The sequence below is a fragment of the Alosa pseudoharengus genome, unplaced genomic scaffold (assembly GCF_046254945.1).
Source record: "Alosa pseudoharengus isolate Yale_2024_CS ecotype anadromous, Long Island Sound unplaced genomic scaffold, YU_APseudo_1.1 YU_APseudo_1.1_scf_9, whole genome shotgun sequence".
NCBI lineage: Eukaryota > Metazoa > Chordata > Actinopteri > Clupeiformes > Clupeidae > Alosa > Alosa pseudoharengus.
In genome coordinates, this window is record NW_027468881.1 from 28976776 (window position 1) to 28995016 (window position 18241).

Here is an 18241-nt window from a genome sequence, read left to right on the forward strand (position 1 = left end):
TCATAGCATGTATGGTAGCAGCACGGGATCAGACACTACACAGCACAACAGTACAGTACAGCACAGCACAGCACAGCACAGCATATATGAGCTAATGTACTCATCTTTTGTTCAAGAGGGGAAAAATGGGGAGGAAAGGGGACCAATCTGTTGAGGCGTAATCTACGCGATGTTGATGTGTTGATGGTTTGAATACAGGAGGAAGTGGAGGCCACCTGCTGCACCTCGTGAGCTTACCTCGTTCTGATTGGTCATACATGAAGCTGCATGACTCACCACTTGTGTCTATGCCTCTGCACTCATTTCCCTGTTTAGCTCTGCGATGCCCCTAGTCCAGCTAAATATGGCGGCTTGATGTTGTCAATTGGTATTTTTAGTAGCAAGGTGGCAAGCTCGTTCTTTTGCTATCGGATAGTTCACATGAAGATGGTTTACTGATTTTGCTCTTATTTTCTTATATCAAATTAATATGACACACATTTAAATATTTATGGAAAAGCATACTGTGTGTTGTGATGTTTGTCACATGTTGTGTGTTATTGGTCCATGAAACTCTCCTGTCTATTGTGTGGAGTGTATGGATAGGGAAGGCTGTGTTTGAGAGTAACGTCCTACATTTAAATTAAAGGATTGCCTAACACATCTCAATTGACCTCTCCCTTTCTTTCTTTTTTCTTTCTTTCTTTCTTTCTTTCTGTCTTTCCTCTCTCTCTCTCTCTTCCTCCCATTTAGAACTGGATGCCCTGGATGGTACCTAATTAAAGCAGAAGTCGCTGCAGGATGAAAACATGGCTGCACCCCTTCTTGCACCGCCAGGACCTGATAGCTTCAAATTTTTTACCCGAGAATCCCTGGCTAACCTTGAGAAGCGCATTGCTGAGGAAAAAGCCAAGCCGCCACCCAAGCCTGACAGCAGCTACCGCGACGATGACGACGAAAATAAGCCCAAGCCTAGCAGTGACCTGGAGGCCGGCAAAAACCTGCCCTTCATCTATGGAGACATCCCTTCTTCAATGGTGGCGACACCATTGGAGGACTTGGACCATTTCTACATAAACAAGAAAGTGAGTGAGACCCTCTCCCTCTCGCATGGTAACAGCCCTGTCAATCACCAGTCTTGGATCTGTCTCACCTTGCCGCCAAGGGTTAACAGTCTAAAATACTTACAATCTCCTTCAAAAACACTCATCCACATGTGCACTGCAAATTACATTTCAGAAGATATATCTGTGTAATGGTAGTTAACCTTTAGTGATGTTTATTCAGTTCCAAATAGTACTTGTACACAGTATACACAGATACAGTATAAACCGATATATAGTCAAGTATAGCAATGTACAATATGTTATGATTTTCTAGTACCGTACATTTAACAGGGTCAGTGTGTTTTAGTTATGTGAAGACACAATATATAATATACTGCATTCATCTGTAGACATAGAAAATGAGTCAAACATTCCAGTGATTTTTTCATGCACAAGCACTGTTTTTGCCTAGAGCCTTTGGCTTTTTTCTCTCCTCCTTCTTAGGGCTATTTATCCATGATCCTCTAGAAGAAAAGTGTCTTTTATTGCCCCAAAACAGAAAACTGGGACGGCCTCTGAACATGTTTGTGTTAGGGGTTCTTTGTGTTCTCCTCTAAACTAGGTTAGGGTTGTTGAAAACTTTATGATTTCTGATTTTCCTTATTTGATTGATTGTACTTGTTTTTTGGATGTGAGACATCATCACTGTTGCATTGTCATGCTTATTATTCTTTGTCCCAGTTTCTGTGCATTTCCACTCTGTCCTTGTCTGTCATTGGTGCATCTCTGCACACGAGTGTTGTATTTAGATGTTCAGAAACTACAGACTTGTGCAGGGTTTTTTTTTTTTTGCACTGAATGCAATGCCATTGGAATGGTTAGGTTAACTGGTAGCAATGCTGCAGTACTGTAGCTATTGAGTTGGTGGAACACACCCCAGATTTGGTATGTGTAGTGGACCGGGTGTGTGTCCATCGCTTCTCAAGGCTCGGAGGGCTTTAGGGAAAAGGTCAGTTGCAGAGACGTTTGAAACATGGCTGTTCCAGCTGACAGACTTCTCTAATTGTTCTAGAATTAATCTGGCAGAAAATAGGAAGGGAGAGAGAAGAAGAAAGCGGTGTCCTTAAAGACACAGCGCTGGCCTGCTCCAGGTTGAGCCTGATCCAACAGTAGGGGGGGAGGATGGAGAAGAAGAGTCAGCAGCAAGCGCAGATCTCAGAGGACAGTGAGAGGATGTTGGTCCTCTTGTTTTCTCTCCCGCGCTTGCTTGTGCTCTCTCCAAAAGCACTGTGGGTCATGGGCACACGCTGGAGACGAGCCGCGTGGAGCGGCACTGCTGTGGCGTGCCAGACATCAGCGGCTCGCGCGCTTCCCAGCTTTGACGCTCGGTCTAACGGCTCCTCTCTCTCCTCCGCTCGCCTTGCCTTGCCTTGCCTTGCCTTGCCTCCGCCTCACAGCAGCTCTGGAGGAAGCGAGGGGCAAGGCGCAACGCTCGCTCGGCTGCTGACCCCCAGGCATCGCTCGCTTATGGAGCACATTAGCATTTAGAAGACCCAGAGGAGCGCCACTGCTGCAGCCCAGTCCTTAGCTGTCAGCTGTCCCAGCGGTGCCTCCATTGATCTGTTTGCTCCCGAGTTGCACTCAAAATGAGTCGTTTTTTTCCCCCCCGGTTTGATCGTTGTTGTTGTTTGGGGTTTTTTTTGCGAGCTATATGCCCCAGCGATGTGGGCGTCGAGGTTTTTTCCGAGGCACTCTGGGGCCCGTGTGGTTCCTAGTCTTTGGCTCCTGTGACGGAGAGCGGTCCACATCAGTCTCGCCTCAGATATGCGGTCAGTCATGTTTTGCTGGAGTCAGCTGGAGCATTGTGAGCTCACAGACTGCTGGCCTCTATAGGGTCCCCTAATGAAGGTTGTGGTCCAGCATTAAGTGCAGGCCTTCGCCATCACACAGCAGCCCCTGCCACAATGCCCTGTCCTGAATTATGGATGAGTCCATTTGTGGGTGTTAATACCTGTAAGTGTGTTTGTGTGTGTGTGTGTGTGTGTGTGTGTGTGTGTGTGTGTGTGTGTGTGTGTGTGTGTGTGTGCGTGTGTGCGTGTGTGTGTGAGAGAGAGACAGAGAGAGAGAAGATTCTTCATCCATTCCTCTGTGGTCTTCTCCTCTTCCTCCTGCTCATGGAGAACATGCTTCCTCTTATGTAACACAGCTCTTCTGCTGTCAGAAAGGGAATTCCAATTGAGAGCATGCAGAGGAATGTGCAAGAAAAGCATGCTTTTTTTTCTTTCTTTCCTCCATCTTGGCTGGCTTGTCCATCTCGTTAAATCCACACATCCTCTACCCTCCATCTCCCATTGTCCCTCAGTCCAGCCTTTTGTCTCTGATCGGCTGCCGTTGTGCATTTGATGGCGGTGTTGATAGCAGTGCACTTCTCTCTGGATTATACAGTAATGTATGCAGCTTCGGTGCATTACTCTCTCCCATCTGATGCTCTCATATTCCTGCATGTCCTCACACTCCCCATCTCCCTTTTCACAAACAACAACTCTGCCCAGTCTGCCAGTGTGTTGGAGGCCAGTCAGCGGCTGCAGTAGTACAACTGAAACATGACTCCACACCAGTGTGTCTTTGAGTAGCGGACAAGGCCTGAGGAGACGATTTATCTTAGGTTGGGGGGTCGGGGGGGGGGGGGGTCTGGGCTCTTACACTGTCCAGAGCAATTAGCCTGAGAGAGGCTAGCCTGGAGAGGTACCGCGGCGGCCAGAGCTAACAGCCTCTGTAGGAGGACGGGGGGGGGTGGAGCGGGGGGGGGGGGTGGTAGTGAGGATGGGAGGGGCAGGGATGTAAGGGTGTTGATTGCAGTGAGTTGAGTGAGCTGTGAATTTCTACGCCACGATGGAGAGGTAGATCAGTGATGAAGGGAGAGATAGAGAAAGGGAGAGAGAGGGAGAGGGAGAGACAGAGGAAGGGAGAGCAAGAGCTCCACCCTGGTTTGGTAATCTCTCCGTGCTGCCACTGGGTGATGAATGGCGGGAGTGTGTGTCCCAAATGTGCCTTGTGGCAGGGCTGTGCTGGCCTGGTGATGACGCAGCACTCGAGAGCTCAGGGATGGGTGGGGGTTGGGAGTGGGAGGCAGATGGTTGCACGAGACCAAGAAAATGGCCATTGCCGTCCTGCCATTTTCCTCCTCCCTTCCTCTCTCTCCCTCTCCCTCTCTAATTTCTATCGCTTTCTCTTTCTCTCTCTATCTCTCTCTCTCTCTTTCTCTCTCTCTCTCTATCTCTATGGCAGAGTCATGAGAAGGGACATGGAGGGTTGTGCTGGAAGATGTGTGCAGGCAAGCATGAGCACCAGAGTGCTCCTGTCTCTCTCTCTCTCTCTCTCTCTCTCTCTCCCTCTCTCTCCCGCTCGCTCTGATGCAACCACAGTGGATGGTGCTGAAATGCTCCTGTGCTCTGCTGGAAGACTGGAGAGAATACCAATGGCTCTCCATTACCTTCTCCACCGTTCTTCATATGGCATCAGTGCAACCGCCTGATTCGGCCCCATGGCACTTCTGTAGGATCCTTAAGGTTTCCACCACCCAGAATGGCAACATATTTTTCGATCACTTATTTGTGCCTTAATTCAAGGTGTTTTGAGCTGTTAGCACCCTTAGAATAGGTTTACAGGCTATTGAATCTCATTTTAATGAACCATATACTGACAGAGTGACTGAATTTCAGTTTGGTTGACATGTGAACACATAAGATTAATTGAGGAGAGAGAAGATGACTGTGTCCCCTGCTAGGGTGATATTGGTTGGAAGTTGATCTTGCTTGACTCCAGGACGATTTCTTCCACTCTAAGTGAACGTAGGATCTGAGCGTGGGTTGGGGTGGGGTGGTGACTTAAGTAGTGCCTAATTAGGTTGACTAGCCTCTGCAGTCTAGTGCTGCAGCAGGGTGACATATGATGGAGTGCTTGGGCTGCTCTTAGTCCTTTCCTCCACCCTCCCTCCCTCCCTCCCTGTCTTTCTCTCTATCTCTCGCTCTCGCCCCCTGTTTCTCATTTTCTCTCTGTGTCTCCCTCGCTCACTCTGTCTTGCCACTGTTTTTGAGTCTAGAATTTTCCATCAGTCTAGTGGCTCCACGCTGCTTCCTAGCTGTCTCTGTCTGCCTCCCAGCAGAATCCTTTTCTCACAGCACATCTCCTTCCTTCTGATGACTTTTGTTGCATTTCTCTCTCTCTCTCTCTCTCTCTCTCTCTCTCTCTCTCTCTCTCTCTGTCTTTCTCTCGCTTTTTCTCTCTGCTCTGTTCCATTTTCACCAATTTGACCTACTCATTTGATATGTTGACAATGACAAGTATGTTGTCGTTAACACAATTATGCAGGAATCATAACATCTAAACGTTAAATTGCACACGTCAAGTGCAACAAAAATAGCATTTCCTGGTGTCACAGGCATTTCCTATGTGTCATCTCTGCTGGTGACTGAGCATTTCACCACGGTGGCATATGGCTATATCAGCAGCGCCAAATGAGGCAGTATATTAGTTTAGTAGTTTGTCTCATTTTAGCTTGAGCTGATGCTCAAATGTTTTTGAGAATGATTTTCCATTTTTGGAAACTCACATTCTGACAGGAATTCATGCCTTTTGAATTAGACCTGACTAGGTTACTGCAATATGTGGATTGGAAGTATGGATTCTTGTTTGTGTCTATAAATGCCTTTTGAAACGCAGCCATGTCCCCGAGTCACTCCCTGAGGGTCATTGGCTACCATCATGCCTAGTTGTTATTGTCTGGTGCCGGTGGGTGAGAGGCTCAGGCGAGTAGAAATGCACTTGTAGAAATGTGACTTGATTCATCTTAGCTTGAAGCCAAAAGGGAAAATGTCCCAGTTCTCTCTCCAGCGCCCCCTCCGACCTCACCGGCTTATTCCTGTGGACCTGCGGTGTGTGTTCAGGGTTCAGCTGGTTAAGAAGCTCATATTGTAGGGCTCTGTCCATGGCTCAGCCTGTGTCTCCCCTCATCCGTTTAACTCTCCCCTGCTCTCCTCTCTCTTTGGCTGTGGTACTCTCTCCTGCCTCCATTTTGCTGCTCTCTTTCGCTTGGCTATGGGCTTCTCTCTCTTTTTCTCTCTCTCTCTCTCTCTTTCTCTCTCTCTCTGCCACTCTACTCTAAAGTATGAAATTTTCAGTAGCTTTATGGCAAGTCATGCATTGCAAAAAAGGCTTCAGCATGCACTTTGTGCATGCTTTGTGTGTCAGTGTGTGTGTGTGTGTGTGTGTGTGTGTGTGTCTCTCTCTCTCTCTCTCTGTCTCTCTCTCTCTCTCTCTCTCTCTCTCTCTGTATGTGTGTGTGTGTGTGTGTGTGTGTGTGTGTGTGTGTGTGTTTGATGACAGGAGGAACATGCATCTCAGCAGTGCATGCATGCACTCTATATGACTGTTTCTTTTTTCGTGTTTAACTGGCTTCCTGTCTTGTCTGCACTGAGCATGCCCAGCAGTCTTCATGGAGAAGCACTATAGATGTCTGGAAGTGATTTTTAAGATCTTTATGAGGGAATATGTTCTCCATGATTCGATTTTGTATTAATGTGTTTACCTGCTGGAAAAAAAGCCAAGACTTGTACATGGTACTCTAAATCATTGTAATTCGATGTACTGCATAGAATCAGTTAATTTATCATTAGAATCAAATTACGAAAATGGCTGGGGTTGTAAGTGCTGCAAATGGTTGGTCTGTTGTGTGCAGCTGATTGAGAGGCTGGTGTTGCACTGTATGGGCTTTATTAATCTCTGTCCATGGTGCTGAAGGCTGCCTCTCGGTCTGTAGATCGGAAGGCAAGCGGGTAGTGTTGAAGCACAAGGGCACATACAATATCACTCCAGCAAACGCATAGTGTCCCATTAAACTTGGATGTGGCTGGCCATGTTTTATTCAAACAATTATGAGGTTATATTCAGAGAGAGAGATGGGGAGGGGAGAAACACAGAGAGAGAGAGAGAGAGAGAGAGAGAGAGAGACAGCTCTTGTTTACACATTGTCTTCTTGTTTAAAGTGGTCACAGATTTCATTGGTGCATCCTGAATTACCACATTACATATGGGAATGACTGGAGCAGCACTAGGGCATTTAGTCCGAGTCAGTGATGCCCAGGGCTGGCCTCTGTCCTAGCAGGGCCATTAGAGGCAAACACAGGAAGAATCTGATCCCACCAGCAGTATTTATTGGCTACTCTCATGTCTGCAGATTGAGGCTTCATGACAGATAGAATTTCCTGAAGCCACTTGGGCAGATGAACGTTTCTTGCCACCAGCGTTTCTGTAAATACACCCACTCCCAGCAGTGACATCTTGTTGTTGATGGACCGCTGGCACGAGATGGCTCATTCTAGAACCTTCTTTTCCGAGACGGATATGTGTATGTGTCTGACTGTGCGTGTGCATATCTGTGAGCATGGCACTGAGCGGTGACACTCTTGTCGCTTTTTTATTACATCTCACTAACTCCTGCGGTATGTGGCGTCTATAAATAGACAGCCTCTCCTTTCCTTCACTGAGATGCTTCATGTGCCAGAAAATAACTGTGCTGCACAACCTGCCAGGTTTTCCGCTTGGCTGATGTGAGGGAGAGAGTGAAAGAGAGAGAGAGAGATGAGTGTTTTCTCTCGGTCTCCCCTCATCGGTAGCCTCTCTTCAGATCTGGCCCCTGATCTCAAGTGGACCTCCAGGAGCTAAACTGAGGAATTAGCCACACTAGTTCAGCTGACTCATCCATATCCAAAGGCTGTGTTCATATGAGCCAGCTCTTCATGTACAACACATCTCTCTGAACTGATCCTGGGTCAGACAGACTGTAACCTTATACTTTGATATTGATTGTGCTGATCCACTATAACACCGCCTTGTTTACAGTATATACAGTTGCTGTTAAATTCTGTGAGTAATACAGTATATAGTAGGGGTGGGCGATATATATCGTCTGCGATAATATTGTGATTGTTGTTTTAACGTTGTGCAAATTTACATTATCGAGTATTTAAATTACTTATGGGGAAATAACACTCAAAATCAGGCATTTAAACCTCATACATTCACTAAATCCAGGAGGTGTATGCGAGAGAAGCCCCTGGCTGCTGCAGAGCAAGTGTCACATGATCGCTAGTGGGTCCAGGTTGTCACAGACACGCCTAATGTTTATTTTGTGCAGCTAGACTAGGCTACTTGGGATTTTGTGCGGCTACTTCTGTTCAAGTAGCATTAATGAGACAGTCACGTTTTTTCCTACATGGTATTATATGGAGAGAAAACATTAGCCTTTGAGTATTTTAATAGTCAGTTGTAAGCAACAAACTCTTCTCATGTAACCCTTTTGTAAGTGGACTGAAGTTCGCTCTAAATATCTACGTGTATCGATTATGCTAACCGTTAGCATCTCTATGGGATTTCTCATATACATTAGCCATAAGCTAACACATTAGTTTCTATTCTGTAACTTAGAATGCTAGCCTACATGATTTCTCTTAAACAAAACATCGAAGGAAATAACTGAGATGCACTCTGTTGGTCTGCTTAGTTTTACAGTGAATCCTAAGTAAAGGTTTTTGAAAGGAACTTCAGCTTCAGACTTTCTCATGTCATTGCCACACACTCAAGTGGGGGCAGAATTGGAATGTGTCATAGAGTGACAATGCATTGGTTGATTTGGTTAAAAAGTCACAGGTTAGGTTATTGGTTATTATTGTATTGATGCTATTCATAAATAATGTAACTCAGACTTTTACAAAAAATGTTTTAAAGGATATCGACTAATTATCGTTATCGTCAAAATCACAAAAAATATCGAAATATTATTTTTTGTCCATATCGCCCACCCCTAGTATATAGCCCTGATACAGCTTTCAGCTTGTTTTGGGAAAGCTGTGTGATATTGACTGTGATTGATTGTGATTTTTCGTGGGGAATGCTGTGCTTGTGTTCCTCTGGATTGGTGCTGTCCAACCACAGGCCTCCCAGGCTTCTGCTGCCTCTACTTCTGCTGTTATGTTCGTCTTTAGCTGACCGTATGTGGACATGCTCATTAGCGTATGCTCAGTTGTGGGCTTTAAGCAATGAGCAGAGAGACTTTCTAATGGCTTCTGTAGGCAGATGAGTTGACTCAGGAGTCTAGAACAGTAGAGTGCCCCCCCACCCCCCATGTTAAATGTTCTACATGCTTTTGCATTACCATTTGGTTGTTTTCAGTTAAGCAGTTTTGTTTTCTGCTTTTATATTCTTGGTTTACTTTTTTTACTCATTAAAGCACATGCACAGATACAAATATTGTAAAAGAAATCAGTTTGTGAATTTGTGAAATATACCGTCAAAATGGCACCTTTATTTTATTGTGTCATTTATTGTTTACCTTTAACCTTTTCATAGCATCATTACATGTGTATATAAACCTTTATATATATTTTCCATTAGAATTTGGAGGCAAAAATAGGGACACAAGGTGAAACAGTTGGATATTGAAACAGACCATAATATGCCAAATGCTCTTTTACTAAGGAGGATTTACTAAATGTCTGTCCACAAGGTTGTAACCTGTCTAGACCTTTTCCATAAAAAGCTATCTGGTTTCAGAATTAAAATTGCTTTTCTCTGAATGTCTGAATGTTGTGTGCCACTGTTGTGTGAAATTCTAACCTTTGAATTTCTCTTTCTCTCTCTTTCTGTCTCTCCACAGACGTTTATAGTGGTAAATAAAGGGAAAACAATCTACCGCTTTAGTGCCACATCTTCCCTGTACATGATCAGCCCTTTTAATGTTTTTAGGCAAATAGCTATTAAAATTTTGATACATTCATATCCTTTCCAAATGATGTTGCAACTGAAGAGTTGCTGTTCTCTTAATTACGCATGATTATTGCTGCATGCATTCCTTCCTGCTAGCTGGTAATGACTATCTAGATTTATCACTGCAAAGCAGGTCTGAGAGCTGAACAGCTACACACTATCAGACGCAGACAGTCTTGGAATGTGCAGTGAGTGCATGTTGTCACGGGGCACAGAGTATTAGCAGCCTCCAGTATGCACTGGCCTGCATGCGGTGCGTTTTCCTTCACTTCACTCGCTGCTTCTGAAGGAAACGAGGAGCTGAGGGGCGGGGTGGCTGGCTCATTCTCAGCAACGCCGTGACGCTGTCTCCGAGTGGCTTTTCTTCTCCATTGCCTTTCGGCAGGCTGACCCCCCCAGAGCGGGGAGCGGGACTACAGGGCCTTTAACCCGAAACCGCCGGCAGAAAGTCGCAGACAGTCCTTTAAAGTCAGAGACACAAAGAGACTGGCCTCACCTCAGTCATGGCTTCTCCAGAGGTTTATTGCTCCATTGACTTCTGAAATGACCCCCAACTGCCCAACCCCCCCCCCCCCCAACACACCGCCCACCCACCCCCTCAGGACCACAACCCTTACATATTAATGGAGTGTCCATCTGTCCCTGCTGTCTCACTCCACAGGAAGTATGTCCATCATCAGTAATGACTTCCTGAGAGAAGATAAATGCTGAAGAGGCCTGTGGTTGCTCTTTAGCTATACTTTGGGGAGCTCCACACATTAATTATTCAGTGGCATTCTGTATTTAAAGTTATATGTGAAAAGATAGTTGGGGATTTATTCTGTATCTGTACCACCCCCCATATTCACACAATCTGACAGAGAATGAGCCACCTGCCCCCTCCTTTTAGTTTACTAACTCTTTCTTGAAGATGAACCTAGAATCTAGAACATAGAACATAGAACCTACTAATGAAGTTCTGAGAATTTTTGAGAATGTAGAGCTGCAGACACATACTGTAGTCAGTGTGATTGGTAGTGTCAGCATGCCATGATTCTCTCTGTGTAACTAAAACAGGGCCATGACAAACGTGGCCCCAGCTTCTCAGTGTAGTGGTCTCTAGTAGACGTCTGTGCATGTCTCTCTAATGCAGAATGTCTGTACTGTACTTCTGTGAAGCCTTTAAATCTGTGTTATCTGTCTGGCTGACTTCTCCAAGTTTCCCTTAACTCCGTCCCACATTGTTCAGCATGATCATTATGTGTACTATTTTGACCAACTGTGTATTCATGACTTTTAGTAACCCTCCAGAATGGTCCAAACAAGTAGAGTAAGTACTGCTTTGTGTAAGAGCATGGACACCAAAAGTCACCATGGACGCATGTGCAGACAGCAGAACACATCCTTACTTAATGCTTGACCCCAGATGACCCACCTGTAGACTCTGCTATATGCATGTCATTCACATGAACAGATTCACACCACACGCTCGTAGTTCAGCTTTATTTGTCGTATGTTTCAGTGCAGCAGAAAATGACATTTCAAGCCACACATTGGCCTCATGCATGTATGCGTTTCCCCCTGAGATATTGATATTTTTCTCTGAAGAGGAAACAATGCGATGAGAGTCTATGAAGACATCCTACCATAGTGTCTGGCAGGGCATCTAGTTCATCACAGTGCATGGGTAGATGAGCATTATGAGTTATGACCCTGTGTTGCTTAGCTGCTGAGTTAGCTAACTAGCTTTATCCGGCCTCTCTCTCCTCACAGGTACACATTCACAGGAATTTATACGTTCGAATCTCTTGTAAAAATCATTGCCCGAGGGTTCTGTATAGACGACTTCACATTCCTCCGAGACCCATGGAACTGGCTGGATTTCATGGTCATTTCTATGGCGTAAGTATCTCACTTACAGTTACAGCCATTTTGTGTTGTGAACAGTTTCAAATTGCCACAAATTGCAATGTAGACCATAGATGACTAGGAAGATTAGAGATGAGATATACTGAGGAGCCTGTCACAGATGATCCAAGAGGGGTTTTGAAATAGTCACATCGCAAGTTGTTTGTACTTTAAAAGAAACAATGAATAAAAAGTACTATTTTAGGACATCTTTTGTAGACAGAAGGAGAGACGTCTTTTTCATTTTCAGTCTTTTACCTCCTCTTTCTCTTTTCCCTTCTTTCTCTCTCTCTCTCTCTCTCTCTCTCTCTCTCTCTCTGTCTGTCTGTCTCACTCTGAGCATGCCTCTCTCTTGTGTGACAGAGTCAGACTGTTAACGGAACATTCTAGGTTCCTCTGTTGTGAAGGGGAGGAGGCTTGTGTGCTCCTGTGAGCAGCGCTCGGGCTCTGGCAGCTCTGGTTGCTCTCTCCCTCACTGATCTCCAACTCTCTCTCTCCCGCCTGTCTCTTCAGCAGGAGCATACATCTCGCTTCATCCCACCTCGTGCTGCTCATAGACATTTGTAGATTTCAGCTGCTGATCCCAAACTATTCATTTTTTGTTGGCTGCCTTGTTTTGATTATCATCAATCCATTATTAAAGTATGTTTATGTAGATTGTTCAAAGACATAACAAATAGCCATTTATATATATATATATATATATATATATATATATACAATACATTTTTAAAGGAAAAGAACACTTTAGTGCAGCTCATGTAATACGTCTTCAGTCTAGACGGACAGTTGTCTTCATCCCACTGCAAACATGTCTTCATGTGTGGTTTGGTTTGATCCTGCAGGTATATAACAGAGTTTGTAAACCTAGGCAATGTCTCAGCTCTGCGCACGTTCAGAGTACTGAGGGCATTGAAAACTGTTGCTGTTATTCCAGGTAAGACGGTGTGTGTGGCCGCGGGCCCGGTCGGTGGGGCGGGGACTGTTGGTGTTTAGCCGTGTGTGTGTGGTGCCAGTGGTGGTGATGACGGTGATGCGCAGCGCGTAGTGTGTGTGTGTGTGTGCGCGTAGTGTGTGTGTGTGGCGTTTCTTCTCCTTCCCGCTCCTCTTCTATAGTGGACAGGTCTCTGTGGCGTGGCGTGAAACTCTTCCTCCTGCTCCTCCTCCTCCTCCTCCTCCTTCACCTCCTCGGTTCGGTGTCGTGCTCTTGTGCGTGTGGTTTTGTCATTTGGTGTGTCTGTGTGTGATCCTCCCTTATTTCAGATATGTAACAGAGTTTGTGGACCTGGGAAATGTGTCTGCGCTGAGAACCTTCAGAGTTCTCCGAGCATTGAAAACTGTTGCTGTCATTCCAGGTGAGACTCCAAATTTAAACACTGAGGCTGAGCTTATTTGGTTTTCTCACTCCTATGAGGGACTCTTAGTTGGTTTGTTTGTTTGTTTTGTTTGTTGTTTTTCGTTTTGCCGTTCTTCTCTCAGGCCCGCGACGCAATTAATTTGGAGATACCAGTTCACGCATTATTTGATTTCATTTCTTTAATTTTGATTTCTCTAATTTTTTTAACATTTTTCTCCAAAATTATCAAAAATGGTACTGATACATTTTTGATAGGCTTTGCAGTCTATGATTAATCTCAAGGCCCTCCTAAGAGTCTGCACTCTCTCCTCAGTCCCTCCAGGTTATCTATTATGAATACCCCTGGTTGTCAGAACAGCTGCTGAACCCAAACAAACAAAAACAAAACAAAACAAAAACAAAAACAAGAAAAACACCACCAGCCTCCCCTTCCCTGTTTCTGTTTCTGCTGCCCTAGCAAAACAAAGCTCTCTGGACAGCCTCACAGCAGTCTGTGCCAAGAAACATATTCCACTACTACAGCGTACTATCAAATGGACACCTCCCTCAGCCCCATCAGGTGCCAGGAGGCTAATGTTTCAAGTGGACACGTCCAGGGCAGAGTAACAGCTATAAGTGATGCCTCATTGGAATCCTCGCCTCCCTTTGTGGAGCAAAGTGTTTAGTGAGACGTCATCTCACCAATGGAATTTCCCCTCTCCAATCCATTTAAGTGCTAGTTACATATGTACATATGCCCTGGAACACTATGTTAAACTGTATCACCCAGTACTGTAGACAAGTAGATAAGGTAGGGCTATATACAGTATATATATATATATATATATATATAGCCTACCTTATCTGCTCATATGTATACTTACATTAGCACAAGATACTGAAGATACTTATAAAGTATGTAGTGAAGTTGAAGTTGAAAGGACCAGGACATGTAATATGTCTAGTAAAATCCATCAGAAAGGCATTCCATATTTTCGGACATGCTCTGTTCTGTTCCATTGGATTCAAATTGTACAGTTCTCAGTGGAATCCCAAGGACCCAATACCTCTGATTTATTTATGAAGACTGCCAAGCCTAGTTTGTGGACATATTTTATGCTGCATGATGCTTTGGAAGTCACTTGCTTTTTAGATTAACAGTCCTACTAAGAGCTTGGCCGATTGATCTCTATGAAACATCCTTTTTCTCACTACATTCTGTTTGGTTTTGCTTGGTTTTTGGATGATTCACAGAAACAATGCACCTGAATGAAGAATAAATTCACCTAACAATTAATAATACTTTTGTCTGTAGATGTTTGTCTTTACATAAAAGAGACATACATTCAGGAAACAACAGACAACAGTTAATATATTCCCAATTAACCAGTTATTAGTAGAGGGATTCCTTTGTACTCATTGGGAACTAATGGGTAAGTTCCAGAGGAAACACTCCCAAATTCAAATAATATTTGGGCAGTATATTAAATTAAATATGATAAAGTATTGGAAAATATTAGATGTTTTACAGATTACCCCTATACTTTAAACACGTCGAAACTGAAGGGTTGCGTTTAAGTCCATGTAGTAGTTTCAGCCTATGCACTACATATGGGGGGCATGGGGCGGGTGGATCTGGGGAAGTCCAACTGCTCCACTCAACCTGCACTCAGCTGGCTTCTCAGGGTTTACGAGAGCCGTGCCCAGGGCCTTGTGACTCCGCAAAGGTAACACAGACTCTCTTCGGTCCAGTTGTGTGTAACGGTGTAGCACTGGGTTGTGGGATGGGGGGGGGGGCAGTAATGGGTGGCTAGTGGAACCTATACATCAGACATGAATGACCCATGGAGTCCAATGCAGCCACAGGCTAGCATTGGCTCGGCGCCGTTCCTTCCTTCAGCCTTGGCGTTTAAATGCCCTGCATGCCATCTCACGTGCTCCTCCGTCTCCCCTCCTGCCTGCCCGTCTTCTTCTTCTTCCTCTCTCATTGGCCCTCTGTTGTGCTGCAGTATTTAGAGGCGAATGGATGTGGAGTTTCTTCAAGACTGTTTCTGGGAGTCCTCCCCTCACCAAACAGGGCTGCCTGTCACCCAACGGGGTGATCACCTTAAACAGCAGGCACTAGCAGCGACATCCAGACCGGGTGGCTGCTACATGAAGTCAACACTCATGCCGTGTTTATACTGAAACTAGGGAAACAAATTTAAGGACAAACTCAGTTAAGACATTAAAGGATCTAACTGCAGATGATTTGTGTAATTCTCCCCCCAAATAGTGGCACCATTATCTGTCTGCCCTGAGGGAGTTTGCAACAGCAAAAAAACTAATTGAATTTCTGGCTCTTACTCAGTGAGGAATGTCTTTGGCCCTCTCCATGATTTGATGCTGCCTGAAGTAAATTAACTTCCAGTTGGAAGGGGAAGGCTCCCAAAGAGAGTTTTTGTGGACCATGATTGTTCTATATTGTGGGGGTTGTGTATCTCTGTCAGATCTTTGAAAATAAGAACATTGGGGCCCAGGCATGGTCACAGCCCACCAACACATACAGTACCTTTATTATTCTAACACCACATACGGTATATGCTGTACACTGAGACAAACATCGGTGGACAGACGTAGCTGCTAAAAGGCACAACTTTACAGGGGCCAGGCACAAATATTGCCAGAATATTGCCAGAAGTCTTTTCTTCATTTTTGTAGCCAAGCTACAGTTTGTCAACATGAAAATAACATGTTTACCAGTGAAATGGCCGTAGGGTCACTGTTGTTTTAACTTGTGCAGCAATTTTAACGTTTTATTAGTTCAATGACAAAAATATGTAGCGTATGGAAACAAAGACAAGACCTGTCTGCTGAACGGTTACATGGGTTCCTCTAGGCAGGGATTGCTGAATGAACATTGCTTATCAGCCTTGTGGCGTTTCTGCTTGGCCCCCGGATAATAAAACTGATTTCACTCAGTGACACTTGGTTCTACAGTGCATCCATGCTGTGGCACAAACTCCACTCACTCAAATGGTACTCATATGAAACACAAACACCATGCCTGACCCTAGCTGTCCAGCCATAGCAGCCAAACAAATGTGCAACTGCCCTTGTTCCTCTGTGTGTGTCTCGGTGTGTGTGTGTGTGTGTGTGTGTGTATGTGTGTGTGTGTGCGCGTGTGTGTTGCACCGCAGGTCTGAAGACCATTGTGGGTGCTCTGATCCAATCGGTGAAGAAGCTGTCGGACGTGATGATCCTAACGGTGTTCTGCCTGAGTGTCTTTGCCCTGATCGGACTGCAGCTCTTCATGGGCAACCTGCGGCAGAAGTGCGTCATCTGGCCTCTCAACGGCACCACCACCTACCTGTCCAATGGCAGCGTGGGCTTCAACTGGGACGAATACATCATGAACGACAGTGAGGAGCCACACGTGCACCTGTCATGCACACCTAAACCTGCATTCCATTCAGGGATGGACACACACACACACACACACACACACATACATACACACACACACACAATAAATATAACACACACAAACAAATTTGTCCCACCACACAAAACAAAAGTGTTTTATGCATATTAAAAACAAAGAACAAAAAACAAAGCCATGCATTGACTGCAGGTGTGCATTAACAACAGTTTATTAAACATTACTTAATTGTGTCACAAAAAGAATACATTCCACGTGATTAATAGCTTCAATCTATCCGTCCCTTTTCATGGACCCCGCTATTCTATTACATTCACACACATTTATTTCAGTTCACTCACACAAAAGTCCTTATGCAATTGGCGTAATGCCACTATCACTTTCATAATACTCACACAAAACATGTTTAGCCTATGTCACTCATAGAGTGACTGAAATCTGCATAAACTAACTGTGTAATCTGACACTAAATGCCACGTGCCTGTGATACTGATACAGAAATGAATAAAGACAAGACAGAAAAGCATGTCTTGTAGCCCGGCCTGAACGCTTATCAACTGAATGAATATATAAACCTTGGTTAATAAGTGGGAAATTACAGTCTGCCCTACCACAATATAGACACAACCACACTCACTTATCAATGACACAACAGGCCTGTACACAAATGGCAATGTACACAACAGGCCTGTACACAAAGTGGTTTGATTTGGACGCTGCCACAAAGTATAGACCCTTTCAACAATAAAAACAAAAACAATGCTTGAACGTTCTATTTGGTTCCTCTGCATTAAGATAACATATGGAATGTTAAAACGGAAGCCTTGTGGGGCCAACTATGATGCTGATAATGGAACTCTCTTGAAAGGTCTATACTACTGCATACAGTATTCCTGTGCTCACGATGAGTACAGTACTTAAACATCACTTCACTTCAGTGCTGAAGACACCTCACACATACTTGACCCCACGCCACTAGACTACGTATATCATGTCAATGATGAGCATAATAGGAACACCGTGGGAGAAGCCTTTGACTCCTTAAGTACACTCAACTGTTGTGATTCATGGACTACTTTCCACAGACCTGGTTGATGCAAGGCATCCTGTGGTGTGGTTAAGAGCCGGCTCGTTACATGTAGCTTAACGCCCTCCTTGTGCTCTTTCTTCTCTCCCCAGCCAATTTCTACTTCGTGCCAGGGCAACTAGATGCCCTTATCTGCGGCAACAGCTCAGACTCTGGGTAAGTGGTCCCCCAATAAAATTCCCTTCAAAATCAAGCCATTTTTTACACTTGACAAAATAACAGCCAGCTTATTTAAATATATACAGTAAGTTCTATATGATGGACTGGACTGATGTGCAGGGTCATAATAAATCCAAGGTCATTTGATGCACATGGAGCAAACATACAAATAAAACAGTTTTTATTACCTGCAAAGATAGTCCGTTTGGTTCAAAATGTCCTTTAATTGAAGACATATAAGCTAGGAGCTACATTTGTAGCATGGCTGTAAAGACTGGCCCAGAGCTAGCGCTGTGTTTGCCAGCCAGAGAGGGCGTGAGCTGAATTCTGCCTCCTATCTAGCTGCCATGGTGGCTAAATCACACGCGTCTGCATCCAGGGCATTTCTTTGTTTATGACACTGCTATAAATATCTTGACAGAGTCTCCCTGTTTGGCTGATAGAATAATGCTGAGTCATTTTGGATGTCCCCTTCCTCCATGTCCTCTCTCTCTCCCTCTCTC

At 44.7% G+C, this 18241-nt stretch overlaps 1 protein-coding gene across 6 annotated transcripts in view; it reads left to right on the forward strand.

Annotated features, from left to right (window-relative positions):
• The first annotated feature begins 788 nt into the window (after positions 1-788).
• scn8aa (sodium channel, voltage gated, type VIII, alpha subunit a) overlaps positions 789-18241 on the forward strand; it is a 51305-nt gene continuing 33852 nt past the window's right edge. For 4 of the 6 annotated variants that reach the window (XM_076277048.1, XM_076277049.1, XM_076277046.1 and 1 more), the window contains exons 1-7: positions 789-1064; positions 9739-9857; positions 11068-11157; positions 11601-11729; positions 12999-13090; positions 16251-16472; positions 17672-17735. In XM_076277048.1, the coding sequence (XP_076133163.1) occupies positions 789-1064; positions 9739-9857; positions 11068-11157; positions 11601-11729; positions 12999-13090; positions 16251-16472; positions 17672-17735 (992 nt within the window). Of the gene's footprint in view, positions 1065-9738; positions 9858-11067; positions 11158-11600; positions 11730-12580; positions 12673-12998; positions 13091-16250; positions 16473-17671; positions 17736-18241 lie in introns of all 6 variants that reach the window. The other 2 variants (XM_076277051.1, XM_076277047.1) reach the window with 1 other exon arrangement.